This window comes from Plecotus auritus, assembly GCF_963455305.1.
Source record: "Plecotus auritus genome assembly, chromosome: 13".
In the NCBI taxonomy this organism is placed as follows: Eukaryota; Metazoa; Chordata; class Mammalia; order Chiroptera; family Vespertilionidae; genus Plecotus; species Plecotus auritus.
Window position 1 is genome coordinate 17,272,717 of NC_137779.1, and position 19,205 is coordinate 17,291,921.

At 45.3% G+C, this 19,205-nt stretch overlaps 1 protein-coding gene across 1 annotated transcript; it reads left to right on the forward strand.

Annotated features, from left to right (window-relative positions):
• Window positions 1-668: 668 nt before the first annotated feature.
• Window positions 669-17,461, forward strand: TIRAP (TIR domain containing adaptor protein). Its single transcript, XM_080649821.1, has 6 exons — window positions 669-738; window positions 7,277-7,496; window positions 8,092-8,210; window positions 8,402-8,560; window positions 11,967-12,593; window positions 13,663-17,461. The coding sequence occupies exons 4-6, from the start codon at window positions 8,494-8,496 to the stop codon at window positions 13,680-13,682; spliced, it is 714 nt and encodes a 237-aa protein (XP_080505947.1). The 5' UTR covers window positions 669-738; window positions 7,277-7,496; window positions 8,092-8,210; window positions 8,402-8,493; the 3' UTR covers window positions 13,683-17,461.
• The last annotated feature ends 1,744 nt before the right edge of the window (window positions 17,462-19,205 follow it).

Below are 19,205 nucleotides of genomic sequence, written 5' to 3' on the forward strand. Positions count from 1 at the left end.
GGTCTTTAGGTGCCCTTCAGGACAGACACCCCCATCTATGGGTCAGGAAAAAGGCTCCTCACTACCAGCTACTTCCTTGGAGGGGACAAAGGAGCTTATTAAGGCGTTGGAGAAGGCTCTGTTCTCCCGCCCGGCTGTATTCAGGCGGCTGGGAGGACTGTGCTCACCACTGCATCGGTGTCACCAGTAAACTGCGAAGGATAGGGACTAAGCTTCCCCTCGCGCAGCACCGAGCCATCGAGATGCCGGCGAAGTACTTGGCTCAGTGTTCACCTGGGTGCCTCTCGGCTCTGTTTGGAGCCGGAAGACGGGCCCCCCGGCCTCAGGGAATCTTCAGTCTAATGCCAGGGCTGAGCCGTGGGCGCACTAGCTCCGAATAGCACCGGTGCAGCGGGAATTTGGGGAGGGAGGCGGGAAGGGAGGCGGGAAGGGAGGGTGAAGAAGGGTTTCCCTGCATAAGCTACCAGGGCGCTGCCGGCAGAGCTGGGAGGAGGCGGGCGGGTCTTCCTGGTGGGCCAAGGGCTCATCGGCAAGCTTCTGCCCAAGTGGTAACCCCGTGGGTGCCCGGGAGCCCACCTGCCTCGCACCGCTGGGCCCAGGGCGGGGCGCAGCCTGGCACTTCCGGGGGCGGGGCAGTGCCCTGGCGGCGCCTCACTTCCCCTCGGGCCGAGGCTGGCGGGCGCCAGAGCTCACACTGCACCGCCTGCACTGCCTGCACCGCAGCCCGGCCCCGCGTAGGTGAGCGCCCGGAGCAGGTGCGGGGGACGGTGGGGAGGCAGCCGGAGCAGGGCGGGGTCCAGGGAGAGAGGCAGCCATGGAGTGGGCAGGACCCGCGTCCCGCCCTCTGCCCCGCGCTCGACCCAGCCCCGGGCAGGGCACTCCTGCCGATCCAGCGCCTCCCTCCCTCCTGCCCCTCCACCTGCTGCCTCGGGCTCCCAGAGCGAGAGCCGAGTGGGATGAAAAGGGCCTCCGAGACAGCTGTCACTCACCATCCCGTCGCGAAGAGGCTGGTCCAGGGAGCCCGCCCTGCTGGAGCCGGGGAGGCGGGCCGGCTGGGCGGTTTCTCCCTCTAACCCCACAGCCTCTCCCTCTGCTCTCCCCAGGGCCTTTATGGCCGCGTTTCAGCAGCAACATGGCTTTCTTAGGGTAGCGACCTGTCAGGCGTTCCTTCCAGAGGCATTAAACCAACATCTACCATGGGCTGGGCACCGTGAGAAGTGCTCGTGACACCATTGACCTCCTGGACAGATTCAGTCCTCCTCCTGGAAATTAGAAATCAAAGCCCACCCTTAGGGAGGGGACGTTCTGCAGCTCACCCAGGGGTAACCCAGGGTCAGGAATCACCCACCGTCACAGGAAGTCACGTCTAGTTGTTTTTTAAGCTTTTGAAAAATTGCACAGATTGTAAGCGTACGTCTTACCCAGTTTCCACACTGAACTTTTCCTGTGCAACTTGCATCCAGAATAAATAAAAGTGCTCGCTCTCCAGAGGCCTCTCACATCCGCTTCCAATCTCTACTTCCGCCTGGCATCACCACTGACCTGCCTGCCAACCCCATAAAGTAGTTTCACTTGCTTTTGAACTTTTGGTAACTGGAATCCCATGTCATGTCCTTTTTCTGTATGGCATGTGAGATTCACCCACGTTTCCTGGGGCAGTAATCCATTGGTTCTCACTGATGTGCAATGCTGCACTGTACAGATAGACCACAGTTTTTCTACAACCGGACACTTGGATTGATGGACATGGGTTCCCCCCCTGGGTATCCCTACCAATACTTGACATTGTCTCTCTTTCATAGAAGCCATTAGTGGGGTTGCTTTGAGGGTGTTTTAGTTTTCTTAATATATTTTTATTGATTTCAAAGAGGAAGGGAGAGGGAGAGAGAGATAGAAACATCAATGATGAGAGGGAATCATTGATCAGCTGCCTCCTGCAGGCCTCACCCTGGGAATAGAGCCCGCAACCCTGGCATGCGCTCTGACTGGGAATTGAACCGTGGCTTGGTGGTCCCTAGGCTGAGGCTCAACCACTGAGCTACACCTGCGGGGCTGCATTGAGATTTGAATTTGCATTTCACTGATGACTGGTGCCTTGTGCATATTTTCATATGTCTGGTGGCCATTTGGAGTTCCTTTTTGTGAAGTGTCTGTTCAATTCTTCCACCCATTTTTCTAATAGATTTTCTCTCTTTTTCTTACTAGTTCGTAAGAGTTCTTAAATATTCTGAATGTGAGATATTTATTGGCTATGTAATTTTAAAATATCATTTTTGCTCTCAAAAGATTGCCTTTTCACTCTCGTAATAATGTCTTTTGATGAACAGAAGTTTTTCATTTTAATGTTGTCCAATTTGTTGTTTTTCTCTATGGTTGAATTATTTAAGTCCAATTTGAAAAGATATTTTGCTTCTGGGGTAGGTGTGGAGCATGAAATGGGTGAAGGGGGTCAAAAGGTACAAACTTCTAGTTGTAAATTAAATAAATCATGAGGCTATAATGTATAGCTTGAGGACATAATGTACAATATAGTTAACAATACTGTATTATATATTTGAAAGTTGCTAAGAGAATAGACCTTAAAAGTTCTAATCACAAGAAAGCAAAATTGTAACTATGTGTGGTGATATAAGTAGACTTACTGTGACAATCATTTCACAATACATGGATACGGAAAGGGTATGTCAGAAAAAATATTGCTAAGAAAAATGTCATAGATTTTACTGCCTATGTTTTCCTCCGGGAGTTTTATGTTTTCAAATCTTACATAGAAGTCTTTAATTCATTTTGAGTTTATTCTTGTGTATGGTGTAAGAATGTGGCTTAGTTTTATTTTTAAAATGTATCTGTCCAATTTTCCCAGCACCATTTATTGAATAGACTGTCTTTACCCCATTGCATGTTCTTGCCTCTGTTGTCATATATTAATTGACCATATAGGCATGGGTCTATTTATGGGCTCTCTGTTCTGTTCCACTGATCTATGTGTCTGTGTTTATGCCAGTACCATGCTGTTTTCATTGAAGTATAGTTTGATATTAGATAGCATAATGCTTCCAACTTTGTTCTTCTTTCTCAAGATTGCTCTGGCTATTTGGAGTCTTTTTCGGTTCAATATAAATTTTTGGATTATTCTAGTTCTGTGAAAAATTCTATTGGTATTCTCATTGGAGTTTCATTGAATCTATTGATTGCTTTGGGTAGTATGGACATTTTAATTATGTTAATTCTCCCTATTCATGAACATGGTATATGCTCCCATTTATTTGTATCATCTTCAATTTCTTTCTTCAGTGTCCTATAATTTTTTTGAGTAGAGGTTTTTTTACTGCCTTGTTAGATTTATTCCTAGATATTTTATTTTATTTCATTTTTGATGGGAATGTTTCTTAGTTCCTCTTTCTGTTAGTTCATTATTGGTGTATAAAAATGCAACCAAATTCTGAATATTTTGTATCCTGCTACTCTACTGAATCAGTTTATTAATTCTAGTAGGTTGTTTGTTTGTGTTTTTTTTTTTTTGGCATCTTAAGAGTTCTCTCTACATATAATATCATGTCAATTGCAAATAAAGGCAGTTTCACCTCCTCTTTTCCAATCTGGATACATTTTATTTCTTTTTCTTATCTCATTGCTGTGGCTAGGATTTCCAGTACTGTGTTGAATAAGAGTGGTAAAAGTGGACATCCCTGTGTACTTCCTAATCTTAAGTGAAATGCTTTTAGTTTTCCCCCATTGAGTATGATGTTAGCTGTGGGTGTGACATATATGGCCTTTATTATGTTCAGGTATGTTCCATTCCCACATTGTTGAGAGTTTTTATTATAAGTGGGTGCTGGATCTTGTGAAATTCTTTTTCTTCATCTATTGACATGATCATATGAATTTTATCCTTCATATTGTTTATGTGGTATAATATATTAATTGATATGCATCCCAGGAATAAATCCCACTTGATCATGGTGTATGATATAAAAAATTGGGTTTATTGATTTTAGAGAGAAAGAACGATGAGGAGGGCGAGACAAACATCAATTTGTGGTGTGATCTTTTTAATGTATTACTGAATTCAGTTTGCTAATATTTTGTTGAGGATTTTTGCATCTGTGTTCATCAGGAATATTGGACTATCATTTTCTTTCTTTGCAGTGTCTTTATCTGGTTTTAGAATCAGGATAATGCTGGCCTCATAAAAGGAGACTGGGAATCTTCCCTCCTCTTGAATTTTTTGGAATAGTTTAAGAAGGATAGGTGTTAATTCTTCTTTGAATATTTGGTAAAATTCACCTGTGAATCCACTTAGTCCAGGATTTTTTGTTTGTTGGGAGTTTATGACAACTGTTTAAATTTCATTGGTTGAAATTGGTCTGTTTAGATTTCCTGTTTCTTCTTGATTCAGTCTTTGAAGATTGTATGTTTTTAAGAATTTGTTCATTTCTCCCAGATTGTCCAATTGTTGACATCCTATATAATAGAAGGGTAATATGCAAATAGACCGAACAGCAGAACAACCGAACAACCAATCAAAGCATAATATGCTAATGATATGCTAAGGCTGCTCAACCGTTTGCTATGACATGCATTGACCACCAGGGGGCAGATGCTCCGACCGGTAGGTTAGCTTGCTATTGGGGTCCGGCCGATCGGGACTGAGAGAGATGAGCTGGACAGACCCTGGAGCTGTCCCGAGGTCCCTCCTGGCCCAATCATGCACTGGTGGGGTCCTTCAGCCTGGCCTGCTACCCTCTCGCAATCCGGGACCCCTCGGGGGATGTTGGAGAGCTGTTTTCAGCCCGATCCTGCAGGCCACTCCCCGTGGGAGGGCGCCAGATGCAGGGCTCATGGCTGGCGAGCACTGCAGTGGCAGCGCAAGCCTCTCCCGATCGGGACTGATTGGGTACGAGCCTGTGGCAGGTAGGAGCTGCAGGGGGCGTTGGACTGCGGGGTTTCGGCCCAATCCCTGCAGGCCACCCAGATGGCCCCCACCCGTGCATGAATTCGTGCACCAGGCCTCTAGTATAATATAATCCTTTGTATTTCTGTGGTGTCATTTCTGATTTTATTTGAGTTCTCTCTCTCTCTCTCTCTCTCTCTCTCTCTCTCTCTCTCTCTCTAAGTCCGGTTAAAGATTTATTAACCTTGTTATCTTGTTTATCTCTGCAACAAACCAACTCTTGGTTTCATTTATCTTTTTTTGTTGTTGTTTCATTGAGCTTTTGTAATTTTTAATTTAGACTATTTCATTTGTTCCCACTCTGATCTTTATTATTTTCTTCCATCTACTCACTTTGAAATTTGTTTTTTTTAAGTTCCTTTAGGTGTAAGGTTAGATTGTTTATTTGTAAATTTTCTTGTTTCTTGAAGTAGGCCTGTATTGCTATGAATTTCCCTCTTAGGACTGCTTTTGCTGTGTCCCATAGATTTTGGGTTGTTGTGTTATCATTTTCATTTGTCTCAAGGTATCTTTTGATTTTTCTTGATTTCGTTAACCAATTCATTGTTTAGTAGCATGTTATTTAGCCTCAATGTGTTTCTGTTTTTCAGATTTTTTCTTGTAATTAATTTGTAGTTTCATACTATTCTTGTTGGAGAAGATGCCTGATATGATTTCAGTCTTTTTAGATTTATTGAGACTTGTTTTGTTTCCTAACATCTGGTCTGTCCTAAAAAATGTTCCATGTGCACTTGTAAAGAATGTATATTCTGCTTCTTTGGGGTGAAATGTTCTGAAAATATCAATTAAACTCATCTGGTATAATGTGTCATCTAAGGTCTCGGTTTCCTTGTTGATTTTCTGTCTGGAAGATCTAGCCATTGATGTCAATGCAGTGTTGAAATCCCCTACTATGACTCTATTACTGTCCATCTCTCCCTTTATGTCTATCAAGATTTGCTTTATATATTTAGATGCTCCTATGTTGGGTGCATAAAATATCTTCTTCTCTGCTTGGAAATTATGTCTCCCACATCTCAATATGTGATTATTACTAAATCTTGTACAGATTAAAGCATATTTGAGAGTAATAAATAGCTTTACAGCCTCAGCTGCACAAGAACTGAAAAGTAACAAGGAAGGTGTTGTGGGGTTTTAGGCTCCAGGAAGTAGCCAGTGTGTATGGCTAATGGAACTTAACTTGCTGCCTTGCCCAATTATCCTCTGTCAAAGATGGTGTTATTTCCTGTGTTTAAACTTTTCCATAATGTTAGTCACCAGGGCTTCTACCAACCCACTTCCAGTGGCCTATGCTGTTGGGCAACTGGATTTTTTCTTAACCGAGTGATGAAAAAAGGCAATTACCCCAGCAAGTCGTTTTTATAAAATGAAACACTGAAACTTTTAAATCTACATCTATTGAGTAGATTAGAGTGTTAGATTAATTTTTAACCTTTAGGCTATCATTAAAATATCAAATGACTCTCCAGTTTAAGTATATGATGGCCAAATAACACATTTTAAATTCCAACAAAAGCCCTGACCGTTTTGGCTCAGTGGATAGAGCATCGGCCTGCAGACTGAAGGGTCCCAGGTTCGATTCCGGTCAAGGGCATGTACCTTGGTTGCAGGCACATCCCCAGTAGGAGGTGTGCAAGAGGCAGCTCATCGATGTTTCTCTCCCATCGATGTTTCTAACTCTCTATCCCTCTCCCTTCCTCTCTGTAAAAAATCAATAAAATACATTTTTAAAAATAAAATAAATTCCAACAAAACTGAAAAAAAAACTTGAATACTATAAAACCAAATGACCATAGTTTACTGCTGGGGGAAAAGGGATATACTGGCTGATTGAACTGAAGATGTCGACAGACAGTAACCCGTAAGCAGGAAAAGGATTTCAAAACCTGACAGTGGTTATCAGGTGTCAGCCCAGCACTAGACTGAAACCCAGAGAATGTTAGCAGGGGAGGAAACACATAAAGATGTTTATCTGTCCGTGTCCTTTTTGTCGGGCTTAGCAGCTAACTGCTTTTCTCTTTCAGGTATGTCTCTGATTCCTGCACCCATGCCAACTTCTCTTTCTGCCCCCTTGTTGCTGCAGTTCAAGTTCTTTTTTTTTTTTTTTTTTTTTGGAACATTGATATATTTTCATGAATCAACAGTCCCTGTTATCTTACAGTCATCAGCTTCACGTAGGGGTGTTTAGCATTTAACAATGGACAAAGCATTATTGTCCAACGTGGAATGGCGTCCTTTACATTTTGAAACCCCTTATTTCAGTGTGTCTAATACAAGTTGCTTCTATGTAAGGTCCCAGAGAGTTTGTTTTGACCTTTGCAGATTCAGCAAAGAGTGAGGCGAGGAAGCATCCCTCATCCTGTTGCTCCATAGCTGTAGGGCCAAGCTCTCCACCAGCCCTCATCTCTGGCTCTGGCTCGGACCCAGGCAGGCTCTGCCCCACAGGGACTCCTCCCAGAAACCTAGGCTGAGAAAACCTCTGCCATCAGGGACATCCTGGGCATTGTGGTGGGAAGAGAACGTGGCAAGTCGCCCATCTAAGGTATTGTTGGTCCTTTGCATTTCCATATAAATTTAGAAGCAGTTTGACAATCCCTCCGCCACCCCACCCCCAAAACCACAACCCTTCAGGAATGAGGGACAGCATTTTTCTAAATATTAGTTTGGCAAAAACTGATGACACTATTGAGTCTTCTAAACCATGAACATAGTATATCTCTCCAGTATCTAGATGATTTTAAATACATACTATCCCACTGTTTTCTGAGCACAATGTGCCATATACCATCAGTCCTTTACATAAATTATCTCATAAATGTCCCAGCAATGCTGAGAAGCAGGTTCTGGTATCATCGCCAAAGGCCACAGTGAATAAAAGGTGGGAACCCAGGCACTGGGCCTACACATGTGGCCTTGCTTCCCTGAGCTGACAGCTGAGGGAGGGAGGAAGGGAGGATGAGAAGGAGGGAGAGCGGGCGTGGTGGTGGGTGGATGGAAGAAGTTATCCAAGGGAAGGCTGACTTAGAGGAAAACTTTCTCAAGGCTTCTTACATGTGCTCCCTCTCTTCTGCTCAGCATCTGCCTACCTGGATACAAAATGATTTGTCCACATAGCAATTGTGCTTCTCCCATTTCAGCATTTACACCGGAAGTCCCTATAAAGAGCTACCTGCCAGCTTGCCTTCCCCAGCTGCCGGATGCACTCCAGGCCAGGTGGAGCGGCGAGCAGTCCCTGCTGGTCATGCCGAACCCATCTGTGAGTCTAACCACACCACACAGACTTGGGTTTATCTAATCAGCCCCAATCACAGTGGCATCTCTCCCATGTGGGTTGAGGGACCATCTGGAGACTGAAACTCTGTCAGGCATCAGGAGAGAAAGACCATCAGAGCCCACCCGCTGGGGCTGAGAATAAGGTGAGTGACCCTCTCTCTCCGTCTCTTGCAGGATGGCTGTCTCATGAGGTCAAGACTGGGTCTCCTCCCTTCTCCCACCTTACCAATGCCTGGTCTCATGGGGTTAGTTTTGAGCCTAACACTATGGCCTCATCCACCCCCTTCCCAGCTTCTGGCTCCAGGTCTAAGAAGCCTTTGGGCAAGATGGCTGGTGAGTGAAAGCAGACTGCTAATGCTCTTGTCCCTCCTGTGAGTGGTCCTCAGTATCTCTAGTGGTGAGGTGGGGGCCTGCCTGGCCAAGAGCAGGGGAGAGGTGCAGGGAGGCTGGCGATGGGGGCTCCTGCCTTGGTTCTGGTGCCTGAGGAGAGGAGGCATGCATCACTGGGACCTTCAGTCCTTCTGGCTCAGCTAATTTTCCAAGTTCGAAAACCATGGTGCTGAGTGCTTCACCTGTCTCTCTCTCTCTTTTTTTTTTTAATTTAAGAAATCTTTATTGCCGAAACCGGTTTGGCTCAGTGGATAGAGCGTCGGCCTGCGGACTGAGGGGTCCCGGGTTCGATTCCGGTCAAGGGCATGTACCTTGGTTGCAGGCACATCCCCAGTAGGAGGTGTGCAGGAGGCAGCTGATCGATGTTTCTCTCTCATCGATGTTTCTAGCTCTCTATCCCTCTCCCTTCCTCTCTGTAAAATATCAATAAAATATATTAAAAAAAAAAAAAAAAAAAAAAAAAAAAAAGAAATCTTTATTGTTCAGATTATTACAATTGTTCCTCTTCTCCCCGCCCCATAGCTCCCCTCCACCTGGTTCCCACCCTACCCTCTGCCCTTACCTCCCCCCAACTGTCCTCAGCCATAGGTATACGATTTTTGCCAGTCTCTTCTCGCACCCCCCACACCCCTTTCCCCCTGAGAATTGTCAGTCCACTCCCTTTCTATGCCCCTGATTCTATTATATTCAACAAGTTTATTCTGTTCATCAGATTTTTTATTCACTTGATTTTTAGATTCACTTGTTGTTAGATATGTATTTGTAGTTCATAATTTTTATCTTTACATTTTTCTTCTTCTTCCTCTTCTTAAAGAGTACCTTTTAGCATTTCATATAATACTGGTTTGGTGTTGATGAACTCCTTTAGCTTTTTCTTGTCTGTGAAGCTCTTTATCTGACCTTCAACTCTGAATGATAGCTTTGCTGGGTAGAGTAATCTTGGTTGTAGGTTCTTGCTATTCATCACTTTAAATATTTCTTGCCACTCCCTTCTGGCCTGCATAGTTTCTGTTGAGAAATCAGCTGACAATCGTATGGGTGCTCCCTTGTAGGTAATTAACTGTTTTTCTCTTGCTGCTTTTAATATTCTCTCTTTGTCTTTTGCTCTTGGCATTTTAATTATGATGTGTCTTGGTGTGGTCCTCTTTTTTTTATTTTTTTGTTTGGGGTTCTGTGCGCTTCCTGGACTTGTAAGTCTATTTCTTTCACCAGGTGGGGAAAGTTTTCTGTCATTATTTCTTCTAATAGGTTTTCAATATTTTGCTCTCTCTCTTCTGGTACCCCCATAATTCGGATGTTGGTATGCTTAAAGTTGTCCCAGAGGCTCCTTACACTATCTTCATATTTTTGGATTCTTTTTTTATTTTTGTTTTTCTGTTTGGGTGTTTTTTGTTTCCTCATATTTCAAATCTTTGGTTTGATTCTTGGGGTCCTTTGGTCTACTGTTGAATTTCTGTATATTCTTAATTTCAGACAATGTATGCTTAATTTCTGACTGGTCCTTTTCCATTTTTATGGCATTCTCATTAAGATCCTTAAAGGTCTCACTAAGTTCCTCAGAGGTTTCTAGAAGATTCTTGAGTAACCTTTTAACTGTGGTTTTGAACTCTATGTCCAGTAGTTTGCTTTCCTCCATTTCTTTCATTCGTGACATGTTTCTTTGTCTCCACATTTTGGCTGCTCCCCTGTGTTGATGGAGTGGTTTTCTGTGGTAGGAGACCTATAGGACCCAGTGGTTTAGCCTCCCCAATCACCTAAGGTGGACACTCTTGGTGCACCCCTTTGTGGGCTGAGTGCACAGTCTTGTTCTGTTTAAGCCTTGATTGTTGTTGGTACACTGGGAGGAACTGACCTCCAGGCCAATTGGCTGTGAGGACCCTCTGTGTCTATAATGGAAGAACTGCTGTGCTGGAGACACCCTTATGGGGCAGGACTTGTTTCAGTGGGGCTTTGGTGCTCACTGAGTCTGCTTCTTGAATGTGTCACTTATGGATGTGAGGAGTTGAAATCTGGTGTCATTTCACACTGACCACTAGGTACACTGGCTTCTGGATCTCCAATGGGGTGCAGGTCAGCTACTGTCTGAGGCCACCCAGCAGGAGCTACAGCGAGATCTGCAGATTTCTCCTCTTTGCTTGGGGTTTGGAAGTTTTGGAGCTGTCTGACCAGAGCTGCAGTTTGTTAGGTTAAGCTGCGATAGGGCAAGCCATTCATATGCAAAAGCTGCTGCACACAGTTTGGGTGCGTTTGCAAATTGGGCAGGACAGGGTCTCAGGGAATCACTAGGGCGTGGCAAACAGCGATGGATGCCAGTCAGCTGTCTCTGCATCTCCGTGTCCCTAAGTCCCGCGCCCCAGCACAGTAAACAATGATTCCTGCGTGCACCTCTGCAAGAAAGCCACCCTCACTTTCCGACCCGATGGCAGACAGTCCAGCTTCTCCCCGTAGGAGTCTGGGTCCCCAGAGTCTCGCCGGAAACTGGAGTTCAGAGCAGTTGGGAGCTTGTGTCTCCCTTCGGATTGAAAAAAAACAGCACACCCAGTCGCCAGCCACCAGCCCGATTCGTGCACCTCCGTACCTCTGCTTTTCCGCACTTGTGCATGTCATACCCAGTCTCAATGCTCTTTTCTCTTTCTTTCTAGTTGTAGAATTTCTACTCATCCAGCTTTCCCATGGTTCTGGGTGATAGATGTTTTGTCTTTTAGTTGTAGTTTTGGTGTGGTTGTGAGAGGCAGCACGTACAGGTATATACCTTATGCCGCCATGTTGGTATGTTTTTTTTAGTGTAGAGAACTTTTAAAATCTATTCTCTCAGCAACTTTCAAATCTGCAATGCAGTATTATTAACTACAGTCACTTGCTGCACATTGCATCCCAGGACTCACAAAACAGTCAGAGTTCTTATGTCTTCCCAAAAACATTTTTTAAAGAAGTATCTTTTTATTGATTTTAGAGAGGAAGAGAGAGACAGGGAGGGATAGAAACATCAATGATGAGAAAGAATCATTAATCAGCTGCCTCCTGCACATCCCCTGTTGGGGATTGAGCTTGCAATCTGGGCATGAGCCCTGACCGGGAATCAGGGCGGGACCCCCTGGTTCATAGGTCCATGCTCAACCACTGGGCCACACCAGCCAGGTGGAAAACTTGTAAGATAGTGGGAACTTCGGGCAGGTCCTGAGGATGTGCAAATAGCTGGGCAGTAGGTCTGAGAGTCGGGTGGTATTGGCCAGTGCAGGAAGGTGGGCAGGTGTGGGAAGGCCGGCGGGATTCCTGGCCTGATCACCCCTCTGTCACTGGGAGGAGGGTGCCTGGTGAGAATTAGGTCTGAGCAGAGTTCCTCCTGCAGGCTGGCTCAGGCAGGTGCTGTCGAAGAAGCCCAAGGAGATGCCTTTGTCCCAGGAAACCACTTCCAGTGATGCTCCACCACAGTGCTCAGATGATCCCCCATCCCCAGGCCTCAGCTCCGCTGCACCGGCTGAGTCTCCCACTGCCCCGCCACCTGCACTGGAGGGCGCCTCTGGCAGCAGCAGTGGTGGGGGCGCCACCAGCAGCAGCAGCAGTGGTCGCTGGAGCAGGGACTACGACGTGTGCCTGTGCCACAGCGAGGAGGACCTGGCGGCTGTGCAGGAGTTGGTGGCCTACCTGGAGGACAGCCCTGCCAGCCTGCGCTGCTTCCTGCAGCTGCGGGACTCTGCCCCGGGCGGCGCCATCGTGTCCGAGCTGTGCCAGGCGCTGGACAGCAGCCACTGCCGCGTGCTGTTCATCACTCCCGGCTTCCTGCGTGACCCGTGGTGCAGGTACCAGATGCTGCAGGCCCTGAGCCAGGCTCCGGGGGCCGAGGGCCGCACCATCCCCCTGCTCGCCGCCAGCCTGGCCAGGGCTGCCTACCCGGCCGAGCTCCGCTTCATGTACTTCGTGGATGGCCGGGGACCCGATCAAGGCTTCCGCCAAGTCAAGGAGGCCATCCTGCGCTGTAAGCTCTGTGAGGAGGGGATGAGGACGGGGAAGGGGTCAGCACTGATCTGCTTGGGCCTTCAGGAGACAGCCCTGTAGCCCAGGAGTTCAACACGTAGAATCTGAAAGCAGTGTGTTTCTTGGGCAGTAACTTAACCCCTCTGTGCCTGGGTGTCCTCATCGGAACATGAGAATGATACCATGTACCACAATCAGTATACACACTATGTACGTGTTCAGATCAGGGCCTGGCACATGGAAAGCACTCATAACAGGCACCTATCAAGTCCTCAATTAGTCTTAGCCATTGTTAGCATTCCTAGTGTGAGTTTCTCTCACGCAGGTCAGGTTGGAGGAACAGCTACACTAATAAAAAAGAAAGATGCAAATTGACTGTACCTTTGCGACGCCCACCAGCCAATCAGGAGTGAGTATGCAAATTAACCTAACAAAGATGGAAAGTTAATTTGCATGCTCAGGCGCTGAGCAGCCGGGGCGCAGGATGCTTGTGTTGTTGGCGTTCCGCACCCCCCTAGCAGCTCTGGGCCTCTGGGCAGCGTGGGAAGGTGGAAAGGCGGCTCCAGGCCAGAGCAAAGGCGGTGCCAGCAGCCAGGAGAAGGAAGGCCCATTCTTGCACGAATCTTCGTGCATCAGGCCTCTAGTGGTTTAATAAGGCAAAAAGAGGTGTAAAATAATGGGGAAGAATTGCCTCTGATAAGGGGAGGATATTATCTTACAGGAGGAAGTAAACTAGATAAAAAGTTACAGGAGCCCTGGCCTGTGTGGCTCAGTTGGGTGAGTGTCCTTCCGGGCACCAAAAGGTTGTGGGTGTGATTCCCTGTCAGGGCACACACCTAGGTTGCAGGTTCAGTCCTGGTCAGGGTGCACATGGCCAATTGGTTTCTCTCTCACATCGACATTCCTCTCTCTTAAAAAAAAAAAAGTGCCAATAAAAACAGATTTTTTTAAAAAAAGAAGAGGTGGAGACTGTAGGGAGTGCCTTGGAAAGGCCCCTGAAAGAGAAATATTTAGAGGAGATGTGTTGGGGGAGGGTGACAAGCCCTGTGATTCTGTTTGGTCTCTTTCAGATCTGCAGAACCTCAGCTGACACTTCTGACTCTACCGAGGGACCCAGGAAGCTGGAAATCAAGCGAGAGATTGCGGGGCCTGGACCCCGCAGTGAGACAAGGCCCAAGGAGCCAGAGGTGGTAGCGCTTTGTATGTGATGCCGGGATTAGATTGCCCAGTGGGCTTGCCCAGTGGGCTTCCATTATTGTGGGCTCCCCAAGAAGGCCCTGGGGAAGCTGGGGACTCCCCCAGGAAGGCCATGAGAAAGCTGGGGACTCCCCCAGGAAGGCCATGGGGAAGCTGGGGACTCCCCAGGAAGGCCATGGGGAAGCCGGAAAGAGTTGGTAGGAGGTGCTGATACCAAGATGACCACCCGTGTTTTGTCTCCTCCTTATGGGACGTGAGTCTGGCACATCCCTATGTCTTCTTCCCCGGGATCGGGCTCTGGTGTAGAGATGCCTTCCTCCTGAACAGGTGACTCACCTGGTGAATCAGCTAGAAGCCTGGGGGCATGTCTCAGCATGGGTGGTTTTTCCTGTTGCCGTGGAAATCCTGGGACAGATGTCAAGAGGAAGACACAGGTGTCAGGTCTCGCACCCTCACACTGCTGCCCTTCTCTTTCCCTTCACTCACTTCAGAAAGCTACATGGGACATGCACTCAGCACCGTGCTGTATTTATTTTACTGCCTGCAGGTCCATGAAACACTCAACTCTAGAAACCATTCTGAATAGACTAGAGAGGTCAGAGGGCAGGTGGGGTAAAGGGAAGGAAAGCTCGGACCTTTGATGTGGGATCAAAAGCCTGCCCACCCATGCTTTGACATGTGGGGCCACATTAGGGGTCTGGCTGGAGCTCATGCTTTGCAGTAGCTTCTTCGCCTCTGCACCGAGAGAAACCAGCATTTTTCTTCTGCCAAAGGACTGTGTGCCTAGTAGGATAGGCAAGGGTCCTTCATCAGTTCTCAGTAAAAGTTGATTGTTAAACCGAAATCAATTTCTCATTCCCCCAATGTGTACTATTGTGCCTCTTCTCTCACTTCCCCGTCCTTTTACTGAAACATATTTATACATATATTTTATATATTTGTAATCGGCATATAACATTATGTTTCACGTGTATGAATCGATATTTGTATATATTGTGAAAATGTTTTATATTGTTAACTATGAATTATTTTATTACATACAAAAGGGCGAAAGCATACTGTCGTGTACACTCACGTACCTTCCACCCAGCTTAAGAAGTAAAACATTACAATCCCTAGGGTGTTCCCTTTGTGACCTTAATTATTTCCCTCCCATCTCCCACCAGAAGTCACCACTGTTCTGAATTTTGAATTTATCATTCTTAGCTTTTGTCTAGAAATTTACTATATATCTATGTATCCCTGACAACATATTTACTTTTACATGGTTTTATACTTTACATAAATAGTATTATGATTTGTATGCTGCAAATTCCTTTTGTTTATCATGTTTGTAAGATTTAGCCACATTGAGGCATGTAACTGCAGTAAATTCACTTTCGATCCATCATGTAAACATACCACTATTTAGTCACGCATTTTTTTTACAAATGGACATTGGGTTGTTTCTAGATTTTTTGCTATTATAGTAAAAGCAGTAAGCCTATGAACATTTTTGTACATGTTTCCACGAACAAGATTTTCTAGGATTTAGTCTTGATGGGGAACAGCTGGGTAATAAAGAATACACACATTTAGTTTTGGTAAGAAGATAACAAATTTTCTTCCAAATTAGTTGTGTCAATTTATGTTCCTACCACTTGTGTATGAGTTCCCACTGTTTAATGTTCTTGTTAACACTTAGAATTATCAGATTTGAAAATGTTTGCTAATCTGGTGGGTGAAACCTGGTATCCTATTATTATAATACTAGAGGCCCAATGCACGAAGAATGGGCCTTCCTTCCCCTGGCTGCTGGCACCGCCTTCGCTCTGGCCAGAGCCACCTTTTCGCTCTGGCCCGGAGCTGCCTTTCTGCCTTCCCATGCTGCCCAGAGGCCCAGAGTGGCTGGGGCAGTACGGAACACTTGCGTCGTCACGACGTAAGCATCCTGCCATGCCCCCGGCTGCTTGGCACCTGAGTATGCAAATTAACCCACCATCTTTGTTGAGCTAATTTGCATACTCACTCCTGATTGGCTGGTGGGTGTCACGACGGTATGGTCAATTTGCATCTTATTCTTTTATTAGCGTAGATTCTTGTTTTCCTTTTTACCTTTTTTTTTTTTTTAAATACATTTTATTGATATTTTACAGAGAGGAAGGGAGAGGGATAGAGAGCTAGAAACATCGATGAGAGAGGAACATCGATCAGCTGCCTCCTGCACACCTTCCACTGGGGATGCGCCCGCAACCAAGGTACATGCCCTTGACCGGAATCGAACCTGGGACCCTTCAGTCCGCAGGCCGACGCTCTATCCACTGAGCCAAACCGGTTTCGGCTTACCTTTTTTTAAAAAATATATATATTTTATTGGTTTTTTTACAGGGAGGAAGGGAGAAGGATAGAGAGTTAGAAAGATCGATGAGAGAGAAACATCGATCAGCTGCCTCCTGCACACCTCCTACTGGGGATGTGCCTGCAACCAAGGTACATGCCCTTGACCGGAATTGAACCTGGGACCCTTCAGTCCGCAGGCTGACGCTCTATCCACTGAGCCAAACCGGTTAGGGCCCTTCTTACCTTTTTTACAAAGATTTGGTGAATCCCCATATGCCCAATGCCCAGCTTCAACAATTACCAACTCAGAGCTAAGCTTATATCAACATTAACCCTACTCATTCCTGGGCTGCCGACTGTCCAATCTTCTGAAGCCAATCCCAGGCTTTATTTTATTCCTCCATATTTAAGTCTATATCTCTAAATCATTATAAGGTTTTAAAAAATGACAATATAGCTATCTTTTAAAGAACAGAGGTTTTATTTTTTAAATATAAAAATTTTACCTATTGCTGTGCAGTCTGTGTTTTTGTGTCTTATTTAGTCCTTCCTTACTCCTGCGCTTTTCTCTGGGAGTAATTCACACGCAGGTCTTTAACGCACCTGGATGGTCTCTTTGGGGTAGTTTTTGTTGTTGTCCTTGGCTTATAAGTCAGATCCGTTCCCGCCTCACCCCCTTTTGAACAGCTTTTATTTGCTGATTAGCCCATCCTCTCTCCCACTGACTATAACGTCACTGCTTGTCTTATGTGGGGGTCTAGTCCTGAGTTCTCCAGTCTCCTCAACTTGTGTGTTTGTGTCTCCCTGTATTAGTGGCACACTGGCTTACTATGGTGTGTGGTTTTTTAAAAAAGAATATTTTTATTGATTTCAGAGAGGAAGGGAGAGGGAAAGATAGAAACATCAATGATGAGAGAGAATCATTCATCAGCTGCCTCCTGCACGCCCCACACTGGGGATAGAGCCCGCGACCCGGGCATGGGGCTGACGGGAAATCGAACTGCGATCATGTGTCGATGCTCAACCACTGAGCCACACTGGCCGGGCCTTACTATGGTTTTTAATAACCTTGATAATTTATAGGTCAGTCCTTTCTATTCTGCTTATTCATCAAAAATCACTTGGACTTATTCCTTTCTTCTTTTATAGAAATTATTTAATTTGTCAAGTTTTAGGAAAATGCCTGGTTTTTGTTTGTTTGTTTTGTTTCTCTATTGGGCTGACATAGAGTTGAGAGATTCATTTTGGAAGAATATATTTTTTTATGATATTGAATCTTCATGAAAGTGATATGTGTCCCTTTTTTGATGCCTTTAAATGTATTTCAATAAAGCTTTATAATCATAATCATTCTCCATGTTAGTCAGTCGAATCTTTTATTCAGTTTATTCCTTAGTACTTCATATTTTCTGTTGCTAGTGTAAATATTTTTACATTATATATTTTTTATCTATTACTGGTAGAAAGGATTGCAATTCATTTTGCACACTGATCTGATATTAAGCAAACCACTGAATTATTTATTCCCTAAGACCACAGACTTTGTTGTTTCTACAAAGACGATCATAAAATTCGAAAACAGAAACTTCCTTGTTTCCTGGGCTGCTGAGGACCGCCAGTAAAATGCTGACAGTGGCCACAGCAGCCATCTTTGTCTCCTTCATCATTTTAAAGGGAATACTTCAAACATTTCTCCATGAAATGTGATATTCGTTGTAGGTTTTTGGTTTGGTACATATTTTTTAACAAGTTGTAACTATCCTGCTGTTTCTAATTACTTGAGCGGGCTTTACATTTAATCTAAAATGTCCACATTTCATTTCAGAGAGGAAGTGAGAGGGAGAGAGAGAGAGAAACATCAATGATGAGAGAGAATCATTGACCAGCTGCCTTCTGCACATCTCCTACTGGGGATGTGCCCACAACCAAGGTAGATGCCCTTGACCGGAATCAAACCTGGGACCTTTCAGTCTGCAGGCCGACGCTCTATCCACTGAGCCAAACCGGTTAGGGCTATGGATATTTTAATCAGAATTATAACTGCGTTGATGAATTTGCCACTAATGAATAAATTTCTCCACAATATCTCTGCTGTGCTCACCCTAAGGGCCACTCCTGTTTCTAAATAATGTCAAGCTCATTACTGCTTTAGGGTCTTTAGGATCTGGTTATCTACTCTGCCTGAAACACATTTTCCTGGCTGTTTCCTTCTTATCATTCAAGTCTTAGCTCAATGTCACCTGCTGAGAGAGCACCCACCTGTGACCACCTTATCTAAAGTCCTCCCTATACCCAAAGTCTATCGCATTGCTGTTTATTCTATAAATAACACGTTAATCGTTACCTAAAATGATTATATTTGTTTACCTCATCTCTATTTGAATATGAATTCTATGAAAGTAGAGGTCTTTCCTGTCTTTTTCAGGATGGACAGTGTCTGGCAAATAGAAATGGAGGCCCAAGAGGGTAAGTGACTTCCCCAAAGTTGCACAGCTAGTCAGTGTTGGAGGCAGACTTCATGGCTCCGAATTCAGAGCTTTTTGTTAAAACATAGCTACTCTTTCCAGGTTCAGGAAGAGAAAAGGAAAGAAAAGAAAAAGGAAAAAACATGGGTGGAGGGAGGAGACAGAAAAAGAAAAGAGAAAGGAAGCAAGAAAGGGGCGGAAGGAAAAGGAAGAATGAGTGTGCACACCTAGGCATTTTCAGACCAGGGCCTTGTCGTTTTAAGCAGGTTTTGCTGTTGTCATTTACCCTCAGGGCATTTTGCTTTCCAGTGCTGCTTACAGTTTGTAACCTCCTACTTGAATGGCCCCCGAAGGTGAGGGATGTACCCAGGAAACTTGTGAACAAACAGCAAATGTTTCTGGTTGAAGATAACTACTCCAGATCCTAAGCTTCCCCTACTAAGGTGCTCTGCTTCGGGAAACAATTAGCCTTTTATCCAACTCAATATATAGGGTGTCCTAAAAAAAATGTATACACACTGCCCCGCCGGCATGGCTCCGTGGCTGAGTGTCCACTAGGAACCAGGAGGTCGCGGTTGGATTCCCAGTCAGGGCATGGGTTTCAGGCCCCAGTTGTGGGGCATGCAGGAGGC